The 12,889-nt window shown below is 53.0% G+C and overlaps 1 protein-coding gene across 2 annotated transcripts in view; it reads right to left on the reverse strand.

The window, feature by feature from the left end:
• Positions 1 to 256: 256 nt before the first annotated feature.
• DMTN (dematin actin binding protein) overlaps positions 257 to 12,889 on the reverse strand; it is a 19,082-nt gene continuing 6,449 nt past the window's right edge. For both annotated transcript variants that reach the window (XM_023515575.1, XM_023515576.1), the window contains exons 2-16: positions 10,139 to 10,329; positions 9,897 to 9,971; positions 9,092 to 9,247; positions 8,247 to 8,291; positions 7,800 to 7,899; positions 7,415 to 7,471; positions 7,059 to 7,211; positions 6,464 to 6,588; positions 5,468 to 5,573; positions 2,402 to 2,466; positions 2,193 to 2,241; positions 2,032 to 2,039; positions 1,791 to 1,856; positions 1,475 to 1,555; positions 257 to 1,328 (exon numbers count right to left, since the gene is read on the reverse strand). In XM_023515575.1, coding sequence (XP_023371343.1) covers positions 1,215 to 1,328; positions 1,475 to 1,555; positions 1,791 to 1,856; positions 2,032 to 2,039; positions 2,193 to 2,241; positions 2,402 to 2,466; positions 5,468 to 5,573; positions 6,464 to 6,588; positions 7,059 to 7,211; positions 7,415 to 7,471; positions 7,800 to 7,899; positions 8,247 to 8,291; positions 9,092 to 9,247; positions 9,897 to 9,971; positions 10,139 to 10,156 — 1,218 coding nt within the window. In that variant the 5' untranslated portion in view covers positions 10,157 to 10,329 and the 3' untranslated portion in view covers positions 257 to 1,214. The remainder of the gene's footprint in view (positions 1,329 to 1,474; positions 1,556 to 1,790; positions 1,857 to 2,031; positions 2,040 to 2,192; positions 2,242 to 2,401; positions 2,467 to 5,467; positions 5,574 to 6,463; positions 6,589 to 7,058; positions 7,212 to 7,414; positions 7,472 to 7,799; positions 7,900 to 8,246; positions 8,292 to 9,091; positions 9,248 to 9,896; positions 9,972 to 10,138; positions 10,330 to 12,889) is intronic.

The raw sequence follows: 12,889 nt of genomic DNA on the forward strand, positions 1-12,889 counted from the left end.
CCCTAAAGGGGAGGAGGTAGATGGGGCCCTGCCTAGACCAGCCTCTGCTTCTGGGCTGGGTTGGGGGAACAGGAGGAGCTTGAGGGCTGTCTCTTCACACTTCCAACTCCCACGTGCCCCACTTGAACCTTCATTCCCCCCAATGTCATCTGTCCCTCCTACCCAGGTCTGGTGGTTCATAAAGGACAAACAGATTTAGGGACCCAATGCAATCTTTTAATTCCAAGCAGAGTCCCCCTCCCCCAGCATTATCACACACACAGTGGAAAGGGCTGCCAGGCTCCGGGTGGGAACAAAACCCGACCTGGGCAAAAATATAGATATAATTATATACACATGTGTACTTGGAAAGAAGTAGAGCTGGGAGTGTGACTAAGGAAGGGCAGAGAGTTAGATGAGGAAAGCAGCTGGGGGGCCCAATAAATACATTCTTTAGAGAGCATAGTGGAGGTGCGTGGGAACAGGTGGGAGCTGGTAGCCAGGACACTCAGGAATGTGCCACCCCTCTGGACCCCATCCAAGGGAGGCTCAAGGCCTGGCCTCTGCCCAGTACCTGGCTTGCACTAGAAGGTGGAACTCCTGCTGACTTGGCCTGGAGGCGGGCAGTGGGTTGGGGCTGTTGTAGGTAGCATCCCCCTCTATGCCAAGGCTTCTGGGGAAGCCATGAGCTGAAGCAAGAGGCTTCGAAGCAGAGCAGAAGTCAGGGCAAGCTGGAGGGCAGGGCAGCCTCCCTGCTGGAGTTAAGAGATGTAGGAAGCCCAGGCACAGGGGAAGCTGACAGGAGTGGGTAGGGGGTGCTGGGTGGGCTCACACAGGGGCCACTGCCTGGCTACTTCCTACCCATTGCTCAAGACAGCTGCCAGGCCTGACCACCATGTGCCCTTTCATTTCTCCTCACCCTCTGCTAGGGACCTCTGGCTGGGGGTGAGGGACAGGGAGAGGGCACAGACATTAACTCTGTGTGTGCTAGAGCCCCGTCTGGGTTGCCCTGTGCAGTGAGGACCAGGGGAGAGAAGAGGAGGCAGTCTGGCTCCTCGTGGCCAGGGAAGTCCAAGCCGCAGTGGCCAGGCCTGCAGGGGCCTCGGCTCCCTCTACCTGCGTCTGCCCCTTCCTCTCCAGCCTACCAGGGGAAGAGGATGCTTTGGGATCTAGTGACCCCAGCTCCAGCGCCCTCAAGCAGCAGGGGCAAGGGAGTCAGTCATGGAGGGGGGCCCTCAGAAGAGAGAGGCCTTCTTCTTGAGTTCATTCCGCTTCCACAGGGCCAGCTTGCTGAACTCTTCGGGAGACATAGCAAATACCCTTGAGAAGTCCTCAGCGGATAGATGCCTCTGCAGGGGGCATATGAGGGTGGCTCAGGGGAAGGAGCCACAGGGCAAGGGCTATACCAAGCAACTCAGGGAACATTCAGACAAAGAGGCCCCAGGTCTTCCCCACTGACAACTCTGCACCCACTCAGTTCATCTTCCCCGAATACCTCAAGCCTCATCCGATCCACGCCTGGAGGCAACTTGGTTCGCCCCTTGTTGGTCACCACCAGCATTTCATAAGGATAGATCTGGGAGTGAGGGCAGGGGGCAATCTTAGGCTCATGTCAACTCAGCCTCCTCAAATCCCCCAGGCCCCCCTCAACCTGCAGAGGCCAGTGGGGTTCATGCCATTCTGCCCTCTGTCTCCCCCAGCTTCCCTGCTGTCCCTCCCATCATCAGTGCAGGGTACCCCCACAGCGCATTCAGCTTCCTGGCGTGTCCCAGCCGCCCGCCCGCTGTGGTACTTGGGTCCCTGCCCCTCACCTTCTGCTCCAGCACACAGGGCAGGGAGTTCCCCCGGTCCATCCTCCCCCTCTGGCCCTCTCCATTCTGGGGAGACCAAAGCTGCAGTGAGCCAGAGTGGGGCGGGGAGACCTTCCCAGCCTTACCCCGGCTTCTCATGGCTTCACCAGGCAATTCTGAGGCCCCACTCCCCATCCCCCACACGTCCAGTCGCCTGGCCCGGCTTCTGGTGTCCACCTGTTCCCCTCCGGGAGGTGCTCACCTGCAAGCCTGTGTGAGGGAAGGGTCACTGTTTAGAGGCAGTTCCAAGGCCAGCAGCTGCCTGACCTGGTCAGACCCTTGCCTACATCCAACAAACTGTCCTCCTTAGGGGCCTGCCCAAGCCCCTTTCCCAGCTCCCCAGTGGCAGGTCCCACCTCTCACCTGGGCTTCCAGTCTCACTCCCCGATGGGCTGAAGTCTGTGGACTGTAGCTGCAAAGGACACGAAGCTGTCAGAGGAAGCTGGGGACATTTCTCATCAGTCCCCTTCACTTTGAGGGTGCCCCCGCTCCCAAGGATGCACAATGGCTCAGTCCCTCAGAAGTACCCCATGCCCCTCACAATGTCCCCATCTGCGGTCTGCAGACCTTACCCGGCTCAGGGTGGTCCTGCCATAGGCCGGGAGAGAGGAAGACTTAGAGGTGCCTGCATGCAAGGCTGGAAGAGAGCAAGAGGCCCTGTGTTCAGTTCCTGTGGCCCTGATGGCCCTCCCTCTGCCTGGCAGGCACAAAAGAATGACACAGTGCTGGCGGCTCTGAACTGCCTCTACCACCTTCCCTTTCCTCCCTCTTCTAACTAGAAATGGCCCAAAATGCCTGAGTGTGCGAATCAAAGCCAGCCAACGCCGAGGCTCCCCATCAGAAAATGAACTCTGGATTAGACAAATAAATCTAAAGTCTAAGAACTGAGTTATCATAATCTTAGCAACAACATTACTAATCAAATTCTAAACATTGTCTCAGCACTGCTGGCTGCTCGTTTGGACCAGCAGTCACTCCCCGTCACATCAGCATCACAGGATGTCACTTTCAGCTTGCACAGTTAATAGGATCTCTAAGCTTGCAGGCACTGAAGGTTGTAATTCAAGAAAATGTTTTCCTAGAAAGAACTTTGTACCTAAGATTCTTAGCTTGAGCAGATCTCAAAAGTCTTTTATCTCTGATTACTAAAAATGGTTGGCGTTTTGTAGCAACTCCTTTGACAAGAATTTTGTTGAAATATTTAGCCTCTGTAGATTCAAAGCTGTGAGGAACTATATTCTTAAAACATTCTTATAAAATTGGCTTCTTCTTCTTCTTCTTTTTTTTTTTTTTTTGCAGTTTTCTTGGCTGGGGCTGGGTTTGAACCCGCCACCTCCGGCATATGGGGCTGGCGCCCTACTCCTTTGAGCCACAGGTGCTGCCCAAAATTGGCTTCTTGGAAGTTCAATTGATAAGAACAAAAGGAGTTTGGGGGACCTCATTTTTTCCCCCAGAACACTTCTTATTTTTGTATAGAAAATTATCAGCTTTCATAATCACCATTCAGTATTGAAACATTTCACTCTTGCAATAATAAGTGTACATTTATACATCAACCAACTGACAGACTTTCAATCTTCAAAGCACAGAGAAAGATTTTTCACTCCCAATTACTTTTAGAATGCTTACATATGTTTGAAAACGATTATTCCAATGCTACCATTAAATCACAATGGCATGCCTGTTCATGATTCTGAAAGGCAGGTTAATTCAATATGATAGTAGCCTACACGTGATCACATGATCATCGATTATGCCCAAGTTCAGGGATGCCGAAAATGATGTTGAGCTAGGCATTTAGCCATTCAACTTCACAAGATCATAATGGAAGTTAAAGAGCTAATTGTGGCTGAATAGAAGATTCCAGCAGAACATTAAGACTGAATCCAACCTTCGGGCATCCTTCTGTCTCCTTCATTCATCAGGCCTTAGCTCTATTCCATTTTCTCTAAAAAGCCTTCTGCACCTGTTCCCACCCACACTGAAATAGCATCCTAGGGGCTCTTAGTGACGCTGTGGACGCCCTCGCTATGTACTGACCTTGTAGTTCCTTGAATTCCCACTGTGGCTGGGTACAGTCACTGCTTTCACCAGCACCTCTGTGGTGCAGCCTGGCCCCTCAGCCCCTTGGGTACCTTCCTTGCAAAACTCAAACCGCAGGTCAACCCAGCAGCTCCCTTCCTGCCTGTAGGCTGTGGACATAAGCCCACACCATGAAGCTTAGCATCACCACCTACCAAGGCCAAGGTTTGCACATTTTTCCACTACCGTGGTAGTGGTTCCAAAGCTTCACTAGTCTTACCAGGTCTCACCCCCTGAGTGACACCCTGACTTCCCATCTGGCCTGCTCCCAGATCCTCAGAGCAGGAGGCCTTTCCAGGCTGCCCACATTCTGAGGCTCAGAGACTCCTTCTCAACCAAGCACCACCTGGATCCTGAATGGCTGTGTTCTCCAGGGTCGATGTTCCCCTCTCTCTCTGCACAATCTCACTTTCTCGCCCCCGTCCCCTTACTGTCTCATACAAGCTCCCAACTCCTCCAACTGCACCTCCACCTACATGCCCCCTCTGGGGCACTTGTAACCTAAAATGTCCAAAACCAGTCTCCATCTTTTCCTGAAGACCTGCCTCCCTTACTATCTCAGTTCCAAGCTTGTCATTACCCAGCACTCAAGACAAGAGCCCCAAGCCCCTCTCCCTTTCCCTTCGTGACTACCTCATCACTGAGTATTTCTCATATCTACTCTTTTTCTCTGGACCCATGTCTATTTTTAGCCCTTACCCAAACTACTGGAGAGTATGGCAGATTGTTTCCAAAGATGGCCCCCACCATTGCCTCCCATCCTGCATGCTTTCTGCCTTGAGACTGTGTAGTTCCTCACCTAGGGTCTAGGATGCTGGTGACCGGCTCTGAGTGATAGAATGCTGAAGTGACACCACGTGGTTTTGAAGACTAGGTTCTAAGAGGCCTCATCACTACGAGGTTCTCAGTTCTCTCCCTCTCCTCTCCAGCCACCATGCTCTAAGGTATCCCTGTCCACAGTAATGGGGGATTCAGAGCCCTGGCCCCTCATCTGTCTGACCCCAATGCCTGCCACCCAATGGTGTACTCCATGCTCTGTGATTCCAGGCTCCTGGAGGTTCTCTGAGCTGGCTGGATGCTTCCCTGCCATTGCTCCCTGATGGCTGGGATGACCTTCTTCCCCACTCACTTTGTCTGGCTCACTTGGTCTCAGCCTCCGGGCCCCAGTTGCTGTGCTCCTAAAGTATGCTGGTCTCACTCCAATCACACCTGACACAGCACATGGAAACAGCAGGATTCACACTGATTTTCCCCATTGACCATGGGTACTAAAGGTCAAGACTAGATTTTTTTCTGTCAGTGTACCCCCACTGCCTACCCCCCATGGTAGACACTCAGTAAGTGTTTGTTAAATTAAACAAAATTCACTAATTCTGCTTCAGCTGTTACTATCTTTTACCATCTACTGCTGTTCTGTGACTGGTATCCTTGCCCAAAGGAGAGCACGAGCACCTTGGGCAAAGGACTGCATCTTTTACAGCCAATGAGTCAACAGACAACATTGTCCAGCTTCCAGGTGTGGCCAGGTGACTTCAGGCCCTCTCCATGGTACTCACAGGTGTGGAAGGGGGTCCGGTCAGGCAGGGAGCGGGTTTTCCTTCGGATAGGCAATGACTTTTCCATCTCTTCTTTCAAGATCATCTTTCCTAGGTTGGAAGTAACCTGAGGAGGGGAAATGGAAGATTCAGGAACTCATTCCTCATCCCCAAACAGCCTGGAGTTGGGTGTCCTGCAGGCAGGCGAGGGGCACTTTCCAAGGTAGCTGGTTCATGCTGTGGCGCCCACAGACCCTCTTACTCTTGGCTGACATGTGCCCATGTTGGGTTTGCTCACCCTTGAGAGCAGAGTCAGAGTACTTGGTGGAACTTTACCCTGGTGGCCTCCCTGTCCCAGGTCATCCTGCCTGGGAGCATAAGTCCATGTCACAGTCAATGACCTTTCCATGGCTCTTGATATACCCTCTCCTCCCCTGGGGGCCAGGCTCTCTTTTATTCTCTTCCCATAAATTTCTCAGCCCGGTGAAGGCTGACACAGGTGGAACCACCCTTTTCTGTGCTTTTAACCCTAACATCAAATAGTGTGTCCCGTGAAAGCAGCATAAAGCTCAGGTATCTCTTTGAAAGCAAAAACCTGGAACCCTAGGAAAGAAGAGATAGCTCACATGTTTTTTTTTTTCTTTTTGAGACTAAATCTCACGTTATTGACCCTGATAGAGTGCTGTGGCATCATAGCTCATGACAACCTCAGATTCTTGGGCTCAAGCGATCCTCTTGCCTCAGCCTCTCAAGTTCCTGGGACTATAGGTGCCTGCCACAATGCCCAGATATTTTTAGAGATGGGGTTTTGCTCTAGCTCAGGCTGGTCTCGAACTTGTGAGCTTAGATGATCTACCTGCGTCAGCCTCCTGGGGTGCTAGGATTACAGGCATGAGCCACCGTACCTGGCCTGCTCAAATGTTCTAACGAGGACCTTTTTTTGGCATGAATGACTTTAGCTAAAGAGCCAGAATTTCTATCTCTAAGAAGTCACAGGGTGGCGGGGGGAGATGCTACCTTACTGAGTTCCTCTTTCTGACGCTCCCTGAGAGCCTTCATCTCCTCCCCAGAGTCATCATCTTCCTCCTCCTCCTCTTCCTCTGCACCCTTCCGAGATGCCTTCCGCTTCCTCCATTCTGTCTCTAGGAGACACAGGCAAAAGTAGGCACAGCAGTCAGTCCACCACTGGCTCAACACGCATTTATCATGCTTTGTGCACTGTCTTGGGAGGTGCCTCGAAGAGGCCACAACAGATTATTTTTTTAAATAAAGTAAAATGAAATAAGAGTAACATTTCTTTGCCTCATTGTGATGCTGGGGAGGCAGAACACACACACACAACTAACATGCACTAGAGACCACCCCTTTTCTATCTTTCTCATTCCCAGAGGTCCTATCACAGAGCCTGGGATATAGTTTGGTAAATGTCTGTTGATTCATCAGATAAATGAATGGAAAGTGAATGAATGATTAGCAAACAGAGCCACTTATACCAAGTGCTATAGGAATGCAGGGAGTGTGTGAGCAGTGAGCCCAGGGGCTTGAGGAGGTGGGAATCGCCTATACAGATGCCATAAGACCCCTCTTCCCCCCCTCCCCTCATCTCTCCTACCCACAACAGCCAGAGAAGGGGGGCACGGCCAGTAGTCGGTTTCTATCTTGGCTGGCTGGTTGGGGTCGGGGGGCTGGGCCGCAGGGAACTTGGATGACTCGATGATGAGGTCCTCGATGAGGTGCTTGCTCTGAGGGCTGCCACCCACGGACTCTGCAGGTGGAGGCCAGGGTTAGCCAGGCAACCTGCAGCCAACCTGGCCCACCCTTACCCTCCCCGGCCCTTCAACTCCTGCACACCCAGGCTATGCCGAAGAAGAGAGGAATGCACAAGAGGAGTGCTGGGCAAACATTTTCCCATCCCCTTCCCACCAGCCCCCAGCATCATGGCCCCCTTCAGGCCAGGGAGACCCTCACCTCTCTGCTTATAGATGGGTGGCTTCTTGTAGATGTTGGAATCCGGGCGGGAGGTCTCTGTGGGAGGGAGCGAGGGCAGGTAGGTGAGGGCCTGTGTGGGCAGCGTGGGAGGCTAGGTACATGAGAATGGGGGCAAGGGAGAAGGTGGGAAGTCACTGGCTCCTACCCAGAGCCAGGACAGAACAGGGAGCTCTAGGCACCATCCCTCAGGGGCTTGGGACTTCCTGCCATTTGTGGACTGGAGGATGGGAGGAAGTGACAGGCCACCATCTTTAGGGCCCATTCATGTCTATGTTGAGAATGTACTCCAGAGAGAAGGAATTTGGGGTGCCTGAAGGAAAGAAGAGGTCTTGGCAAGGCATGCAGCAATGTTGACAAGACCTACCAGGGTGGTGGAAATGGGGCAGACTGGTCCGGGGGGTTCCAGTGGTTCTTGGGGCTGAAGCCTGAGGGAAGATTCCAGGCGTCCGGCTCTCTGCCCACACCTGCTGAGGACAAGCCTAGGATCAACCACGGCTCCCTCCAACCCCCACATACTGATTTCCCCCATGCAACCCTGCTCTGTCCTCCCACCCTGGCAGCCACAGCCCCTGGCTCCAGGGCAGTGCTGTGGCAAGAAAGTAAATCCAGGGACTTAGTGTGCCAATGAGACAGTGCATGGACCAGGGAGAAAGGGACAGATGAGGCCCTAGGTCAGAATGAGTGATGGGTGCAGAGCTGGCCAGTCATCTGCTGGGCCCTGCAGAGTTCCTTGTGGGCAGAGGCGGGGGAGAGGAGCTGGGGGGTCCTGCAGAGCAAGGCGGAGCAAGTTTCCATAGAGGAATAGACTCACCTCTGGGGATGGTGGTGGGGACGTGGATTTGGGCGACAGTGAGCGCTGTGAATGGAGAGGGGAGGATTAAACTCTGGTCCTAGAACCCCAGGGTCCTGCTTCATCTCCCATCCAACTCTGTACCCTTTCCTGGCCTGTGTCTGGGCCACCTCTTCTCTTGGGTTCTTGTCAGTTCCCAGTGCTGGCCTTCCCTCCTTCTCAGCACTGTGGGCAAAGTCCTTAGTCTTCCCATAGGAAGTAAGGTCACTTACAGACCTGGGAGCAGTGTGCATGGTGGTCTGAGGGCTGGGGGAAGAACAGCTATGGCCCTGTCCTTGGAGTCTGGCAAGGAATGGAAGGGACAGGACCGAGGCGTATCCAAGGGCAGGTCTGGCTTCTCCTCCCCACAGTCCAGCCCCAGGACACTCCCCAGCATGGCGCTGCCCCCTTCTTGAACACAGCTGATAAAGTACCTGCCTGTAACCTATCTCCTGCACCTTAAGTACCTCATGGGTAGACAAGAAAGGGATTTTACAGGGGGAGGGGGAACTAAGCTACAGTGTCACACAGGCCCCTCAGCTAGGACTTTCTTCCTCCACGTTCAGTGCTTCTGAGCTCTTTGCACAAAGTTTACCCTTTCTGCCCACTTCCGTCCTCTCTTTCATGAGCCCCTGTGCTCCTTCGGTGTAAATGTGCCTATCCCCAGCACAGCTGGCTCTCCCTGCTCTCAAGACACTGGCTGATCCCACAGCACAGCTGCCTCTGTTTCAGGTCTCCAGGACAGAAAGCACGGGAGGGGTCCATCTACCACCAGTGGCGCTGCAGAGCCCTCCCCAAATGTCCTGCCAGAGAGGACCCCCTCTCACCTCCCGGCTCCTGGACAGCTCCACGTGTTCCAGGAGGGAATAGGTGAAGTGGGGCTCGTAGATCATGAGGTCGGGCCGCTCGATGTCCAGGATGGCCTTGTCCTTGGGGATGGCTGCCAGGTCCTTGTAGCCCAGCACCTGGTTATCCATCTTGGCCTGAAGGGAAATGGTGCAAGTGAACAATGTCCCCAAAGCCTTATAGGATACTGGCCTTCCCAGCTATACCTGCTGGTTATTACGGAGAAAACAGGCGTCAGGTTAGATGTGAACAATCTGATTATTTTCATTTATTTTATTTTTTTTTTTGAGACAGAGTCTCAAGCTGTTGCCCTGGGTAGAGTACCATGGCGTCACAGCTCACAGCAACCCTAAACTCTTAATTGTTTTGCTTCAGCCTCCCAAGTAGCTGTGACTACAGACGCCTGCCACAACGCCTGGCTTTTTTGTTGTTGCTGTTGTCATTGTTGTTTTAACTGGCCTGGGCTGGGTTCGAACCTACCAGCCTCGGTGTATGTGGCCGGCGCCCTACCCACTGAGCTATGGGCGCCGCCCCTATTTTTATTTTAAGAGTTTATGGAGTCACCTTAAGCAACATGACAGTCCTTCACCTAGCATTTTCGGTGCCGTGAGACCAGACTAGGGCGGGGGGGATGGGGGTGCCTGTCTGGATTTCTGGGATTCCCCTGACGGCCAGCACTGGCAGGACCACCCCTTAGGGGGCTCAGAGTGAAGCCCCGGGCAGCCAGCGGTCCCCGCCCACCCTGCTCCCAGCCAGAGAGTGCTGGTGGCCGAGAGGGGTACTCACCAGGATGCTGGAGGGAGAGCCAGGCACACTGGAGTCTCGGGAGGAGCTGACGCTCCCAGGGGAGGTGAGTGGTTGCTGGGGAGAGCGAGAAGGCGGGCGAGTGGGGATGTGCGTGGGGGCGAGGGCGGGGCGGGCGGCCCTAGGCCTGTGGGGACCCGGGGCATGGCGCTGCGGACAGCCACCAGGTGGCGCCCTTCGACTCCCGAGCAGCCCCCCACCCAGCCCAGGTGCCCCCAGCGCACCTTCTGCAGCCGCTCCATGCGGCTGGCGCTGGCGGGCGGATCACTCGCGGAGCCCTGTGCGCGAGGGGAGAGGACAGGGTGTCAGGCCCAGCCTGGCTCCGGGGCGCTGTGCGCTCGGGGCCGCGAAGGCAGTAAGCGCGTCCCACCGGGCTGTCGCGTCCTCATCCCTCAGCGGGCGGCGACTCTCAGGGCTGCAAGGAGAAAGGAGGGAGCCCGAGCCGGGGGCGTCAGGAGCGGGGCCTCGGCGGCCGGGGCAGGCTCTCTCCAGGCGGCCAGGCGCCCTCGGCCTGGAGAAAGCAAAGTTCGGGTGTGGAGGGGAGGCGGCCAAGTGGACCGGCTGCACTTGTTTTTGAGCCATTGTTCTCTGGCTCCAAAGGAAATGACGGCAGGAGTCAGCGGCTTCCCAGGGCGGCGTGGCTGCCACATCCCCCGCCTTGGCGCACCTGCCCTGCCAGCCCCGGAGCGGGGAGCCCTCTGTCGGGTCCTCACCCTGCCCGCCCTGCGCACCCCGCCGCACATCCCACCTCCCTAATCTGCTGTCCTGCAGCCACTGCTCCCTCATGCTCGCCCAGAGAGGCTTAACTCCGAGGGGTTTAGCGATAGAGTCTGAGCATCCCTAACCCGAAAATCCGTAATCCACAACCGGAAACTTTAGTTCTACGTGACGCCACAAGTGGAAAATTCCAGACATGAGAATTTAACAAAGACTTTTGTTTCACACACAAAATTACTTAAAATGGTGCATAAAATTACCTTCAGGGTAATATACACGAATTTCGCTTTAGATTTGGGTCCTATCCCCAAGAGCATGGACTGGAGACCAGCATGCCTGGGCTTGGGTACTGATTCTGATACTCAGATGCTGTGTGACCCTGGGCAAGTTACCTACTCTCCCCGTGTCTCACACTTCTCATCTGTAAAGTGGGGGATAGTACCTGTGTCATAACAGTATTGGTCTGAGTATTGGGTAAGTTATAACAGGTGATGTGTTTAAAACATTACACACTATGTAGAGTGTTCGTTGTTACTATTTCTACCACCCCAGGACTGATACACTTAGGTCGCAAGGAGAAAGGAGGGCGTTTGGGCAGGGGGTGTCATTGCTTTGGCAGCAGGGGCAACCCCTCTCCAAGTGACCAGGCCTGCAACACATGACACATAAAGGTCACTAATATTCCCAGTCTTATCATATAGAGTTTGTATTAGGTCAGCGGTTCTCAACCTGTGGGTAGTGACCCATAGGAACTATATTAAGGAGCTATGACATTAGGAAGGTTGAGAACCACTGTATTAGGTCATCCTGCTGGTCCCTCTACCACCAAAATTGTCCACCTGGCAGGCCAGCAGCAACCTTGCCCTCACCTTTCTGCTTTTGCCCACACTTCGCCCAGCTCTGTTCACCTCTCTGCCTCCCAGATGCCATCCATCCTTCAAGGCCTATCCTAAACCCACTTCTTCTTTTTCTTTCTTTCTTTCTTTCTTTTTTTTTTTTGGAGAAAGAGTTTCACTTTGTCACCTTGGTAGAGTGCCGTGGCATCATAACTCCCAGCAACCTCAAACTCTTGGGCTCAAGCGATTCTCTTGCCTCGGCCTCCCAAGCAGCTGGGTCTACAGGTGCCCACCACCACGCCTGGCTATTTTAGAGATGAGGTCTCACTCTGGCTCAGGCTGGAGTTATATATTTGTATATAGTATATATTTGAAGAGGTTTATTGATCTCAAACCTGTGCTCTCAGGCAATCCACCTGCCTTGGCCTCCCACCTCTCCTGGCTGCCTAATCCCATTTCTGTGGGAGGCCTTCCCTGCTAGTCTAGTCCTCCCTGATAAACCCTTCTCTGAATTTCAGGGGGACATAAAAAGAGACCTATGTAACTAAGCCCTTGGTTGTATGCTGCCAGACATGAGAACATGTATTTTCCCCATCTAGACTGACTTCCGGAGGGCAACAATAATTAAGAACTCTTATCTTTTTGAATACACATTGCATGCTAGGTACTTTGAGAAGCAAGGATTATTTTGTTGCATCACCACAACAATCATATAAGATAAACTCATTTTACAGATGAGGAAAACGCATCTCAGAGATGTTATAAACTTGTCCAGAATTGTGGAGCTGAAAACAGCTGTGTCTTCAGCACAGACATGACATACTGTGGCTAGGTAGCACTGTGTCAGGGCTCAGGGTGGACAGCACCTAGCCAGTTTCTCATGTCTTTTGGGAATTCTAGAACCATGGTATGTCCAGGACAAGACTCTGGCCATCCGAGTTACAATGGGTATTTGGTACCCATGTTAAGACTCCACTGCAGAGCTTCATACTTCTCTTGCCTTCTTAGTGTTCACTTTGACATGTTTTTAACTAGGCATCTGAGGAGCAGAAGACATTTTAGTATATATTTGAAGAGCTGTTAGCTCCCTCTTACTCCTCTCTTATCTTTACTTTGTTAATAGCCATTGCTCTGCATTTGGTTTCATTTTCGTGGCAAATATTAATTCACTCATCCATCCATCTGTCCATGCATCCATCCATCCATACATCCATGCATCTATCCATACATACACACATGCATCCATCCATCCATCCATGCATCTATCCATCCATCCATACATACATCCATGCATCTATCCATCCATCCATCCATGCATCTATCCATCCATCCATCCATGCATCTATCCATCCATCCATGCATCTATCCATCCATCCATCCATCCATGCATGCATCTATCCATCCATACATACATACATCCAT

Source organism: Otolemur garnettii, unplaced genomic scaffold, assembly GCF_000181295.1.
Source record: "Otolemur garnettii isolate 467f Iridium unplaced genomic scaffold, OtoGar3 scaffold00074, whole genome shotgun sequence".
Taxonomy (NCBI): Eukaryota; Metazoa; Chordata; class Mammalia; order Primates; family Galagidae; genus Otolemur; species Otolemur garnettii.